The sequence below is a fragment of the Volvox carteri genome, assembly GCF_000143455.1.
Source record: "Volvox carteri f. nagariensis unplaced genomic scaffold VOLCAscaffold_21, whole genome shotgun sequence".
Taxonomy (NCBI): domain Eukaryota; kingdom Viridiplantae; phylum Chlorophyta; class Chlorophyceae; order Chlamydomonadales; family Volvocaceae; genus Volvox; species Volvox carteri.
This window is the reverse complement of record NW_003307564.1, coordinates 18,709-32,369: the sequence shown is the minus strand read 5'-3', so window position 1 is coordinate 32,369 and position 13,661 is coordinate 18,709. Positions and strand designations below refer to the sequence as shown.

At 54.0% G+C, this 13,661-nt stretch overlaps 2 protein-coding genes across 2 annotated transcripts in view; both read left to right on the top strand.

The window, feature by feature from the left end:
• Positions 1 to 479: 479 nt before the first annotated feature.
• VOLCADRAFT_91394 (uncharacterized protein) lies at positions 480 to 6,774 on the top strand (the record flags this gene model as incomplete). Its single annotated transcript, XM_002950978.1, has 9 exons — positions 480 to 502; positions 669 to 708; positions 955 to 1,049; positions 2,360 to 2,472; positions 2,857 to 3,856; positions 4,300 to 4,477; positions 5,016 to 5,302; positions 6,001 to 6,514; positions 6,595 to 6,774. The coding sequence occupies 9 exons, from the start codon at positions 480 to 482 to the stop codon at positions 6,772 to 6,774; spliced, it is 2,430 nt and encodes an 809-aa protein (XP_002951024.1).
• Positions 6,775 to 8,627: 1,853 nt separating this feature from the next.
• VOLCADRAFT_91393 (uncharacterized protein) overlaps positions 8,628 to 13,661 on the top strand; it is a gene marked incomplete at both ends in the record, with an annotated part of 15,522 nt that continues 10,488 nt past the window's right edge. The window contains 7 exons of the mRNA XM_002950977.1: positions 8,628 to 8,690; positions 9,606 to 9,731; positions 10,768 to 10,881; positions 11,302 to 11,403; positions 12,397 to 12,556; positions 13,107 to 13,245; positions 13,275 to 13,284. Of these exons, the coding sequence (XP_002951023.1) occupies positions 8,628 to 8,690; positions 9,606 to 9,731; positions 10,768 to 10,881; positions 11,302 to 11,403; positions 12,397 to 12,556; positions 13,107 to 13,245; positions 13,275 to 13,284 (714 nt within the window). The remainder of the gene's footprint in view (positions 8,691 to 9,605; positions 9,732 to 10,767; positions 10,882 to 11,301; positions 11,404 to 12,396; positions 12,557 to 13,106; positions 13,246 to 13,274; positions 13,285 to 13,661) is intronic.

Genomic DNA, 13,661 nt, shown 5'->3' with positions numbered 1-13,661 from the left:
GAGCGACCTACTTGAAGGGTTCTCCAAAGGTGCGGGCTTCCATCTGAGCCTGCATGACCCATCCTGCACGACAAAGTGACCAAGTCTGAGCTTTGGTAGGAGAAGAACTTCCAAAACAGCAGAACAACCGTTACCATCGATGTTGCGGTCCCCACTTGATGCTACAAAGCCGTTCTTGGCTCTGGGCATTTCGCCACTTGCCCGTCACGAGCAAGCACCGTTGTTAACACTTGGTGTTTTCATTATCAAGATAACCGCCTGATACGAGTAGAAACTATCGAATTTGGCACGGAATTGGTACAGCTGTCGCTGTCTGGCTCGTTCCACAGCACAAAGATGACGTCTTCCAAAAAGCTTGCCATGTACTTATGACAGAACAGTACAGAGCTTGATCAATATCTCTTGTTGGAACATGGCGGACTTCATTTCATCTTGCGCTGGAGCCTTTGTTGAGGTTCCATCGTCATCCGAAGTTGATTATGAGGGTTTTATTATTAGTAAGGTGAGATCAGTAATGTAATATGTATTCGCGTCATCCTCACAATAGCGTTGCGTGCCTCATGGCATGAGAGACCTACAACGGCAAACTTTCATCGCCAAAGACATACATGTGGCAGTCCTTTGCATTTTTCCCTAAGAATCCCTGTAAATCCACGTAAATTTTCCAGGTTGCCGGCGTCCCTGAGTACCACTGGATACGAGTCCAAGGTGCGTTGCCAACTGCTGCTGGGCTACCGACGTCTTCCAACTCCCCGCTCCCGCACACAACCCAACCAAAGCTCATGTGCATCCCGCTGGCAGCCACGCCAATACGCCAATACCACATATCCATCCCACTTAAAGCCTTAGCGCTGGTGTACCTCCATAGCATATACCCAATCATCCACAAATCTCCGGTTACTAAAAAGCAAAGGCGGCTCTCAGCACAGCCTCGTGCACCACATTTCCGCGCAGGCGTGGATCCGCGAACTGGAAGCCCCGCCCATGCCCGCCTCGAAGCGTCGCCGTCCCTGGAGCAGCTCCTGGGGGGAGCAGGAGCGCTGGGCCAGGTGTGCTCCCGGCTACGGAGCGCCCCCAGCGTGCAGCACTTCCTAGCTGACTTACAGGTAGGTAAAATGACCGCGTACCATCGTACCTAGGCAGGGCAACCCAGCTCTTCCGTTTTTCCGCCTGAGGAAGAGTCTTTCATACCGTAGTTCAAATCAGTAAAAAAATTTGAAAACGGAAAACAGACGCACAGCGGTTTCATTTTTTTCCAAGTTCCATTAATTGGCTATTTGGGTTTTATAATGATTCGTGGTCGTCGGGAGTTGTACGGGGCATTAGCCGGCCCTGACTTACTATTAAATTATATAGCCAGCCACTCTTATCATTATACTTATGTAAGCTATCCAATAACTAACATAACACATAGCATTCGGCGTGCATGTGGGGCACGTACGGCAGTGAGGACGTACATACATACGCACGCGTATGCGCCTGTGTGTATGACGTATGACGTTTGGCCAAGTGTGTCGAGGCGCTAGGCTTGGGAGAAATACTTGACAAACTTGCCTCCTCTACATCGAACCGTCGTTCATGTCGTTTCCGTACCATGCCGTACGGCGAGTACGGTACAGAACATAAAGTCCGTACGTCGGCTGTGTGCGTCCTAACCGTCGCGTGCGTCCTCCCTTAGAAGGCCTCCCTGCCTTCGCCAAACCCGTACGGTAGCCAAGCCCTTCACCCCCAATCAATCGACCAGTAATGTGGTGATGTGATGCATCGCGTGTTGTTATCTGCTTTCTCATCTCTCTGAACTTGTGCTGCCGATACCTCCTGCGCCATTTGCTGCATGTTGGCCGCATTGCAATAGGAGGTTTTAGAGCGTCTGGCGTACGGCAGTGCTGGGAGACTTGGTCCAGGGAGTCGTGCAGGCGGCGGCGGCGGTGGCGGCAGGTATTCGCGTGTGTGTGTTTGGGGGGGGAGAGGAGGCGTGTGTGTGTGCGTACGCGTGTGTGTGTGTGTGTGTGTGTACGTTTACAGACGTTGTGGACGTGTGTGGATGTTGTGTCTATGTCCTTGTCTATCGGCGTTTGCGGCTGGCAAGTGACGTGTGAGGATCGGAGGCCTTTCAAGGCTACTGCTACTACTTTCAACCCTACTTTCAACCCTACTGCTACTACTGCTAGTGATACTGCTACTACTGCTGGTGATAGTGCTACTACTGCTACTGCTACTACTGCTAGTGATAGTGTTACTACTGCTAGTGTACAGCAGAGGTGCTAGTGCCGGTGCCAGGGAAGTGGTTGAAACCGGGTTTCCATGCCTTTGCGGTGTTTTGCCCCCCGCACCTCGGCTGTCTGCATCTATCCCGCAGCTCGTCCATCTCGTCCAGCCGGGTGATGCAGCTGTTGCTCCGAGACCTGGACGAGCTGGGGTGGGACAGCCTAGAGGAGCTTGACCAGGTGGGCCCGGTAAATGCAAGGTGCGGTGAGCGAGTTAAGCGAGTGAGTGGCTGTTTGACGACAGTGTTCCAGAAACCCCGAATTTTATATATATATATATATATATATATATATTTCATCTAAGCTAAACTACATTCTTTTTGGACTTTGGACTCATCTTTTCTATTTTGCCTAGTACTACTTTCTTACCAGTTTGTTTATGAATCAACCCATTTTCGACCAACAACCCCTTTGGATCCAGAAGTAGTGCATGCATCATCGGGAACTGGTAGGGCTAGCTCTGTTTATTTATGAGAATCATAACATAAAGAAAAAATTGTTGCGAAGAGCAGTTTGTAATCTGTGAGACGGTCGAACCTGGTAACCCCCTGGTGCGCCCCCCGACGCATGGACATGACCTTGACTGCAGCTCAACCAAGTAAAGGATCCGAAAGGCTCAAGACTCAAAAAGCCCCCTATTTCGGTCAATTTCGGTCAAAGGCTCAAGACTCAAAAAGCCCTATTTCGGTCAATTTCGGTCAAAGGCTCAAGACTCAAAAAGCCCCCTATTTCGGTCAATTTCGGTCAAAGGCTCAAGACTCAAAAAGCCCTATTTCGGTCAATTTCGGTCAAAGGCTCAAGACTCAAAAAGCCCCCTATTTCGGTCCGGTCAAAGGCTCAAGACTCAAAAAGCCCCCTATTTCGGTCAATTTCGGTCAAAGGCTCAAGACTCAAAAAGCCCTATTTCGGTCAATTTCGGTCAAAGGCTCAAGACTCAAAAAGCCCTATTTCGGTCAATTTCGGTCAAAGGCTCAAGACTCAAAAAGCCCTATTTCGGTCAATTTCGGTCAAAGGCTCAAGACTCAAAAAGCCCTATTTCGGTCAATTTCGGTCAAAGGCTCAAGACTCAAAAAGCCCCCTATTTCGGTCTTCGGTCAAAGGCTCAAGACTCAAAAAGCCCCCTATTTCGGTCAATTTCGGTCAAAGGCTCAAGACTCAAAAAGCCCTATTTCGGTCAATTTCGGTCAAAGGCTCAAGACTCAAAAAGCCCTATTTCGGTCAATTTCGGTCAAAGGCTCAAGACTCAAAAAGCCCCCTATTTCGGTCAATTTCGGTCAAAGGCTCAAGACTCAAAAAGCCCCCTATTTCGGTCAATTTCGGTCAAAGGCTCAAGACTCAAAGCCCCCTATTTCGGTCAATTTCGGTCAAAGGCTCAAGACTCAAAAAGCCCTATTTCGGTCAATTTCGGTCAAAGGCTCAAGACTCAAAAAGCCCCCTATTTCGGTCAATTTCGGTCAAAGGCTCAAGACTCAAAAAGCCCCCTATTTCGGTCAATTTCGGTCAAAGGCTCAAGACTCAAAGCCCCCTATTTCGGTCAATTTCGGTCAAAGGCTCAAGACTCAAAAAGCCCCCTATTTCGGTCAATTTCGGTCAAATCAGTATAAAAAGCATCCATTTCGGCAACTGTTGATCTTCCATCCAGATCGCATACTATATATGTTTTAATGCCTTCCATGTAGGTTTTTGTTTGTTTTTTGTTTGTCTGTCTGTCTGTCTGCCTGTCGAACTGATATATTGTACGGTTACATCTTGTGGAGGATGAAAAAAGGAAAACAAAACTCTACCGCTGCTCCGGAACCACCTCTCCGTCCAGGACGCAGCCAACATGACGCTTGTGTACGTGGACGAGCATGGCCGGGAGCACCGGCTGCGTCTGACCCTGCCGTACGACTACCCCGCCTCGGGCCCCGCCGCCACCACGGACCTGCCGATGTCGTTTCAGTTCACCTGGCGTTCACCCATGCCGCCGCCGCCGCCGGCCCCGCCGCCGCCACAACCACCCCCGACGGGGTCACGTCCGCGATCTGGACAGCATTTGTACGGCAGCGGCGGTGGCGGTGGCGGCGGCAATGGCTGGTGGGCAGCGGCCCCGGGAGCACCTGAGGGCTCTGCCGGGACACCTACCGAGCAGCAACACCGGCAACATCAACACCACCACCATCATCAGCACCACCATCAACAGCAGCATCAGCACCAGCCGGCAAGGGGATGTGAGAATCCGGGTGGCGGCGACCGCAGTGCCGGCACAAGTGTTGCTGGCGGCGGCGGCGGCGGCGGCGGGTGCAGCAGCCTGGCAGATGTATTCCGGGCTTTTAAGCTGGTACGATCATGCTGCCGTACATACACGTACACGTACACGTGGCCCTGTAAAATGTGTACTTCGTGGTGCATACGGCCTCGCGTGCAATCAGACGTCCGGTACTGGTGTGCGCTACTACTACTGATGCGCACGGCAAGGCGCACTACTAAGTGCCCGACCGCAAACGAGCTCCACGGCTTCCCGCCACCACCTTTCTTCCACCACCGCTAAATCAGACGCTGATCGGCGACCAAGCTGATGATGATGGGATGATGATGGGATGATGATGGGATGATGATGGGATGATGATGGGATGATGATGATATGATGATGATATGATGATCATCTCTGCCATCTGCTGATCGCTGTACCACCACTTTCCATCCCCAACCAACCGTTCCGTACGCAACTTTACCCGACGCAACCAACCAACCCAACCGCCCCAACAGGCTGTCTCCGCCCACCAGCCTCTCTGGCGGTGCTTGGACCTCCTGGACCGCCGTACACGTGTACTGGATCCACCACCCTCCGTGTCCGCCTCCCGACGCCACCTGGGGGGCCCCACGCGGCGTGTGGCGCTGGGCAGTACGGCAGTATCCCTGCAGCTGCGGCTGGACCCTAGCGACCCGCTGGGCCCGCCCCCGCCTGGGGGAGTGGCCTTCCTAGGGCCCCCCGAGGCGGCGGCGCAACTGAGGGAAGGCTTCTTCGGGCGGCTGCACTTGTGGGACTGGAATAGGTGGGTGATTTTGGTTTTTGCTGTTGTTTATTTTTATTACAGCGGGCGGACTACCAAGTTTTAACTTTGTTTGTTGGTAATTGGGAAGGGCTGGATCGTGATGGTGGGTCTGGGGAGAGTTGGAGGTTGGGTGGGTGGGTGGGTGCGGTGGGCGAGATTGTGTATTGAGGGCATCTGTGTATAGCCTGAAGAGGACATGGGTAGGTAGGGGGTAGGGCGTTGGCGGGTAGGCAGGCTGGCGGATGGATGAAGACGACGGTATGTAGATGGGAGAAAAAGAAGGGAGTGAAAGTTGGCGCCGAGTCGTAATTTATTTTTTGCAGGGAAGCTTGAAAGTAGCAGCAAGGCGGCAGTAATCTAACAAGCCTTCTTGGTCATATCACCCTTTCCTGGCATTTGAAGGTCTTACAAGTTTCGTACTGTCGTACCGTACGGCACTGCTGGGCACCCGTATGTGCTTTGTTTTTGCCAGCTATCATTACGAGAAAACCACAGGAGATGTATTATAGCTTGACGATTGCGTCACTCTTGTCCGCCATCCGCCATTAGTTCTCTTTTTTTTCTCTCTCTCTTCCGAACCTGCCTTCCTGCATGATCCATCCTAACTTTTCAAATCGTGGATTTGAATTGCGCCGCCCCTGCATTGATCTACTGGGTACGCGCGTCCCTCGCCTTGGCATTACTGTTGCCTAAATAAGCGACATCGTGGAGAACTTGGAGATGCTGCTAGGTCAGCCTCTCCCGGCACCGCAGGGCACCCGTGGTGGTGGTGATCCCTGGAAGGAAGTGGAGGAGGACGAGTGTGAGGGTGAGGACAGTGCGCCACAGCAGCGCATGGCAGAGTGCCCGATCTGCATGATGCACCTGCTGCCCGTGGGGGACGATGACGATGGCGAGGATGAGGAGGCCATGACCGAGAACACTGATGGTGATGACGCTGATGCTTTTTACCTGCACGGCAGAGGTGCTGGTCGTGGTGGTGGTGCTGCTGCTGGTGGTGGTCGTGGTGGTGCAGCAGGCAGCGGTGGTGGTGCTGGTGCTGGTGCTGGTGCACTGCGGGGGCTGGTTCCGGACGTGGTGTGCCCCACACCAGCGTGTGGCCTGACCTTCCACACGCCCTGTCTAGCTGAGTGGTTGCGATCACTGCACGATACGCGGGTGTCCTTCAGCAAGCTGTTTGGCAGATGCCCCTTCTGCAGCAATCCAATCACCGTGAGGGCATAAAATACGGTAACCCAGCCGAAATACGGTAACCTCTCAGTGCTGCAGGCACCCTCACTCGGGTGCCGCAGCACTCCAGGATCACATCCATCGAGCACCCACCCATACAGAAGCCGGACAAGAGCATCGACTCCGCATCACTGCTTTTTGTTCCAGTCCTGATACGCCGCATGGCCTCCAGCAAAACTGACGCAGGCATGAGTACAGTACAGTCATCGATGTGTAGCAATGTAGCCTGTGGAGACCGGTAATCTCATGCACGTGGGGAATACCCCCGGAAGGGAAACCCCTCCAAGATTAAAATCCATGGCCCCCCCGGCTTTTACGGACACACCCGCACTTGTGTGCGGAACCTGTAACTTGTTAACTTGGTTAAAATCCAAGGATACATCTTGCTACAATGCATGGGTCCCTATCGAGGCACCGGTGGGGCCCATGCACAATGGATAGATTCCCGCCTACATCTTTGCGTGTCTCCGGTGCGAATCGGTAGCTCAACATCTAAATAGGGGTTGGAAATGTGCAGTACCAGTAGGCAGGTAGGACAGCCCAAGACCAGAGCTGGGTTACATACAATTGCATAAATCGAGAACACCAGCTGCTTTTTATTTTCCAAAATAAATTCACAGCAACCGTAATGAAATTGCTTGTGTGGCGCATCATCACAAGTAAAGCCAGGCCGGGTGGGACAGGGATTTACAAGCTGGAAGTACTCGTTGTATGTGCGGCTAGGTACGGCTCAGACGGGAGGTGTGCGGCTTGTGCGCGTTTTACTACTTACTTGTTCACGTGTCTTTCAACATTCAGCTCAGTAGTATGAGGGTGGAAGAGAGATGCCTGTCAAGTCACCCAATAACGATGGGTACTTACGACTTGCGGCACCGGATTTTCTGTCTGAGGGTAGTGGGTGGACTTGCTGGTCAGGTTGTACGAAGGGTTGGAAGAAGGAGGCGATCATAAGTTTGCATGACACCGCGCGGACTGCAGACAAGTCCCGTGCGTGCGTGCGTGCGTGCGCTTTACCCAGGTGAGACCATGTTATTAAACATGCGTGCATCCCTACCTCACCTGGAGCTTTGTGTGAGCGTTGTGTGAGCGGTGGCGCATACGTGGATCCCACATCAGCTGCTCTGCGTACGCGCGCGCGTGGATGCGTCACGTCTCTCGGCTGCAAACCTTACGGACCATTTCCGCTGCGTTCCCCAGGCAGCATTTTGGCATGCGTGTGTACATTGAATGCTTGCGGGCTGCGGCTTGTTGGCAACTGTTGGCGTGCATGCCAACAGATGCACGCATGCACTTCTGATGTAGGCGCCGTGTGGCTCGTGGGCCTCAAAGAGGGCAGGGACGGTCCCAAAGCAGCCTCCCAGCAAACATACCAAAATATTGGAATCCCTTCGGGTCAGCACACTGGTAGCCTGCTGCTCCAACGTTGGGTGGCAGCGTCTAATGAAATGAGCTGGGTCATTTGCCAGTCGGCATGTCTGTAGGATTTTTGTTGGTAGATCTCCAACCTGCGGGCCTCCCAAGGCCAGTGAAAGTGCTACATGGCCAAGTGGCAAGGAAAGGGTTTTTCCACGACGTCTGTGCGCGTCGAGGAGCAACGAGCTCATGAAAGGTTGAAAATTAAATAGATTGGAGCAGGCATACTTCGAAAAACGCTGATATATTGCCCCGACGTTCAGGGCGGGCTGCGGAAACAGATAGATATAGGATCGTCGTAAGGTAAAGGAATGATATGTCTGAATTACATCTGATGAGGTATTTGTATCTGCCACGTAATTCTATACTTTAAGGAGCAAACGAATGACTTTTGACGCGAGAATTTGGACTCCGCCGTACAATGAGCGCTTTAGCATTCTGTGGATACCACTCGGCGGAGTATGCCGTTTGAGATGTAAAGTATGGCGACAATTATCCTGGTACTCCCACTTTCTAGTACGTCGCGCTAGTCGAAGGAGCGCCGTATCAACTTGCAATTTTTGCCTCTCCGGGGCACAAAACTAAAGATTAGGATACCTAGGGGAATGTTTAGGACAAGGCTTAGCACCTAGAGGTAGTATCGTCACTGGATAGGGAAGCGACGCACTTTAGCTTGCTCAAGATGGCGGACCTGGACGTAACACAGCTTGAGCTGATAACACCTCATGTTACCACTCAGCTCCAGGTAAGCTCTACAACATACCGCCTCGTGCGCAAAGCTTGCATGCATTGTTGTTGGCGTACCTGGGCATAGATGCCACCTTAGGGCATTACAGTATGAAATCGTTGTCGAAAAGTAGTGATATGGGCGCCCTCTAAGTACACAACCCACTTTTCCTGCCGCGTACCATGGCTGGCGCCCTCCGGATGGACAGGCCGAGCTTCTGACCACGCGCTTCACCCTTTTTACATCCATCAAATCGATACGACTCCTCACCAATCACACAACACCAGAAATAGTCTTTCAGCAGTCTTTGGGCCCTTCTCCTCCTTAAAGCCAAACTTCCCATTTGCGCACAACCCCCTCAACCGCCACACGCCAGTCTAGTCCCCCGCCGCTTCCCCCTAAGCCCCCACAATCCCCCCTACCCCTGGACTGACCCAACACCAGCTTCCCGTCCCGCCCCCGTCCATCCCCTTGTTTGTTCGGGGCCTTATGTTCTGCACTTTTCCCCTCCCTTGACTAACCCCCCACACCCCAACCCCGGCCCCGCAACACCCCGGTCCACAACACGCGCGTCGTGTACGGAAACCCTCCACCGCATAACGCCCATCTTTTTCCCACCACGCCCGTCCCCCCCTGGACCACTTGACTGTGAAATGCCGTTCTCTTCCGTTCAGGCGAGACACGCCCTCGTGGCTCCTGCTCCCACTTTCTAACCCCCCTCTCCCCGCCCCCAACCCCCCGCGAGCATCCGGTCGTGGAGGCACCGTCAGGTGGCAGCCTTTGCTCCTCGCGTGTGTGTGTGATTCCCCACCACCTCCTCACCTCCATCCTCTTCCCTTCCTCCCCTCTCCTCCCTTCCCCCCGCCCCTACCTCCATCTCTCCCTTCCCCCTCCCTTCCCCCTCCCGCCCCCCTCCCGCCCCCCTCCCTCCAGGCCTTCAACAGCCAGGTTGTGGCCCACCTCAAGAACTACAAGCCTGAGATAAGCCGCATCTACGACCGCCTGGGGGAGCTCACGGTGACGGATGAGCGGCTGGAGGGGCACCTCAACGCGCTGGAGGTACGGGAGGAAGGACAGCCGTGCTGGGGGGGTCCCGGAAGAGGAGAGGGGGGAAAACACATTCACAAGTCGGGGGTGTGAACAAATGGAGGGTTTGAGAGAGGGCTTAGGAGGGGCATGGGGCGGCCCTGTGGGCCCCGTGTGTTTCGTGACATGAGGGGCGTGTGTGTATATGTGTATTTTGTTTGGAAAGGAAAGAGGGCTGCGGGGGAGTTGGAGTGCAGGGAGAGGTAAGCGGTCCGGACTGGGAGTTGAAAGGACACAGTAGACGTGTACGACAGCCCTGGAGATGCAGTACGGGGGGAGGAGAGGGGGGAGAGAGGACGGGGTTGGAGGGGGGAATGAGGGGGAAAAGGAAACTCGCAGGCTCAGGCACGAGCCCCAACTGGGATAGGGGGTAGGCAGGGATCGCTTGTTCAGGTAGTCGTTCGTTCCGTTGGGATGCGCTGGGTAACAAACCGTTTGTTCCGTTTAATGCGCAACGTTTGTCAGGTTTCTTTAAGAAGGGAGAAGCGAAGAGTAGTGCCCAGTTTAGGTTAAGGTGGGGGGGGAGGGGAGCTGGCTTTGGGACGTGAAGTGATTGAGGGGTGTGATTGAGGGGGTTGATGGAGGGGGTTGATGGAGGGGGTTGATGGAGGGGGTTGATGGAGGGGGTTGATGGAGGGAGAGAAGGGGCAACCGACCCAGCTGATTTGCTGGACGGCCTGGCTGGTGGAGGAGCTGCATGAGGGGGTGATGGTGGGTGGATGGCTGAGTATTACAGTGAAATACTAATGTCGGGTATGTACGGCAAATCCCCTCACACTGATCCCCTCTGTGTGTTTTGCTCTTCCACGCACTTTTCCCCCTGCCTGGACAGCTCCCTCCCTCGCTGACTTAAAATGTGGTGCTTTGGACATACACCGGCAATTGTCTCTTTTTTTAACTTTTTGGCGCCGTACAATCCCGTATCCCCTTCCCCCGTGAAACCCACACACCCCGCCCTTTCCACTACCATCCAACCATCCTCCTCAACCCCCTCAACCCGTTTTCGCAGTCCGATGTCAACCGAAATAACGACAATGCCGTTTCCAGTTACAACTCCCTGGCGGAGCGGTTGGGTAAAGTGGAGCAGCTGCTGTCTGCCTTGCCTTCTTGGAAGGATGACCTGGTGTGTGGGGGGGGGTGGGGGGGAAGGGAAGGGGAGAGGGGAGAGGGGTGGATTTGTGTGTACAACAGGGCTGGAATGGGCAGTGATGTTGGTGGGGGGATGGCGTTTGGGGCGGGAGAAGGACCGGCGTGTGCATGTATGTGTGTATCTATGTGTGTGTGTGAGAGGTTGTGTGTTGTAGGGAAGTGGGAGTATGAGTCGGGGTCTCGGCAGTTGTCTCTTCAACTTCTAGATAGAAGTCCCCCCGCACACACATTCTCTCTCTCACATACGCACACACATATGCACACACACACACCATTACATGCACCCGGTGACCCTTTCTTTTACTTTGTTACCTTTCTCGCCCGCTTCTCCCCCTAACCCCCCTAGCCCCCCTAACCCCTACCCCCGCCCCCTACCCCCTACCCACTACTCCAGGTGGGCCGTATCGAGAACCTCGCTCGGGAGACGAGGGCCAAACACGAGGCAGCGGCCTCCAGGGCCACGGTGATTGAGGACTCACTCAACTCGCACATCGCGGTACGGCAGGGGGTGCCGTACAATGAGGGAGAGGGGGCATGTACAGCAGAAGAGCGCGGTACATCCGATGATGTTGTTGTAACGGTTAAGGTCGTGGGTGCGTTCCCCGTACCTGCAAACCACCCTAGTACGAGCCGAGGGCTCAAGGGCTGCCAGTAAGCACCTATAAGCACCATCCTACCTCGCACTTCCAACGAGACAAGTGATGAAGGATACTAACGACCAAGGGGAACGATCTGATGATGTGACAGCAGCCAGGGTTAACCAGGTATCTAGTGGTGGCGGTGGTGGTGGTGGTGGTGGTGTTGATGGTGGAAGGGTTTGGGGTAACAGAAAGGCGGGTGAACAAGCAAGCTGACCAGCGAAACCAGTTTTGGGGGTTTTGGGGGAAAATCCCCGGGCAGGCCACGGGCAAACTGTGTGTATGTACATATATATGTATGTGTATACATATAAATGTGTATATGTGATATACATATATATGTACATATGTATGTATGTGTGCATGACCGTGTATGTACGTGTGTACGATTGTGTATGTTATAATGAGCTGCGCCGCATCGGGGTGCGAGTATAGGGGGCTATGATGGCGGCGGGTAGGACAGGTGGTGTATGTGTGTATGTGTATGTATGTGTGTATGTATGTGTGTATGTGTGTGTATGTATGTGTATGTATGTGTGTATGTATGTGTGTATGTATGTGTGTATGTATGTGTGTATGTGTGTGTATGTATGTGTGTGTATGTGTATGTGTGTATGTGTGTATGTGTGTATGTCTGTGTGTATGTCTATGTCTGTGTGTATGTCTGTGTATGTCTGTGTGTATGTGTGTTCCTCCCTGCACGATCCCCTTGCAGCACGTGCTCATTGCATTTGCAGCGTTTCCCCTTCCCCCCGCTCCTCCCCTCCCCACCCCGAAAATGCACACCCAAAAAATGCACACACAAACACACCCAAAACACACACACACACATTCCCCCCAACCTCTTCCAGGCCACGCGCGAGCGCCTCGACATGCTGACCACTGTGGCTCGTACGGCATCTGAGGCACGAGCTCAGCAACAGGAGCGGATAGACGAGCTGGACACAGAGCTCCGCCGCCTGCGGGAGTTCGCAGAGAAGGAGTTCAACGATGCCAAGATCAGGCTGAGACGTGGGTTGTGTTTTAGGGGTTGGGGGGGGGAGGGGGGTTAGTGGTGGAGGTACAGCGGGGGCCCGTAGGGCGGTGGTGGTGGTGGTGGTGAAGTCATTCAACAAATCAACCTCGGGGAGGGGGGGGCTATTGCGAGGGAAGGAAGGTAACCGCCTTATGGCGGTGAGGCAAAGCGCGAAAGGAATCAAACTGTGTACGATACCCAGGAAGCACCTCAATACTGATGGTGGGTGGGTGGGAGGGGGGGTTTGTGGTGGAGCAGTCCCCTAGGGTTTGGGTTGTCGAAAGGGAGGCTCCTGAGGAGGGGGAGGGGGAGGAGGAGGAGAAAAATCTTTGCACTAATTCGCACTACTACTGAGACGGCCGCTGAATCCACTGCTGCTGCTGCTGCTGCTGCTGCTGCTACTGGTGCTACTGCCTCCAATATTCTCAGAAGCTTCGTACTGTTATCATTTATTAAACAGGGACTTTGATTTTGAATTCTGAAGTCACATGCACAACAACCCAACTAGCCCTACCCGCCCTCCTCCCCCACTTTTCCGTACTACAGGCCATGACGAGCAGCACGTGGTGGCGAACGGCAAGCTGGCCGAGCACGGCGGCATGCTGTCCTCCCACAAGATCGAGCTGGCTCGATTGAAGGACTCCTCCGATCAGCACAACCGCCAACTGGAGAACCTGGCGCGGGGGTTGGATAAGCTGCACGACATTGCTGCAGGCCTGGGACAGTAAGTGCGATTTGGGTGTTGTATGCGTGTGTATGTATGTGTGTATGTGGGGGACCGGGGGGGCCCAGGGTTGGGGGGTTGGGTGGAGGGGGGATTATTTTACATGCAAACTGAAAGAGGTAATTGGGGTGCCGGGCGGGTTTGGGGGGAGAGAAGAGGAAGGGGGGGGGAGAGAGGTGGGGCGGGGGTATTTGGGGAGGTTGGGGGGAAGGGTATGACTGGGGGGGTTGGGAGTGTGTTTGGGTGTGTTTTGGGGTTTATCGGCTGGTGGCGGATTTTGTGGGTTGTGTTGGCGGGGGTTGATTAAATCCTGAAGGGCCTTCCTTGAGGCCGAAGCAACCTTTGTTCTCCTCGCATGTCGCCCCACTCCGCCCGGA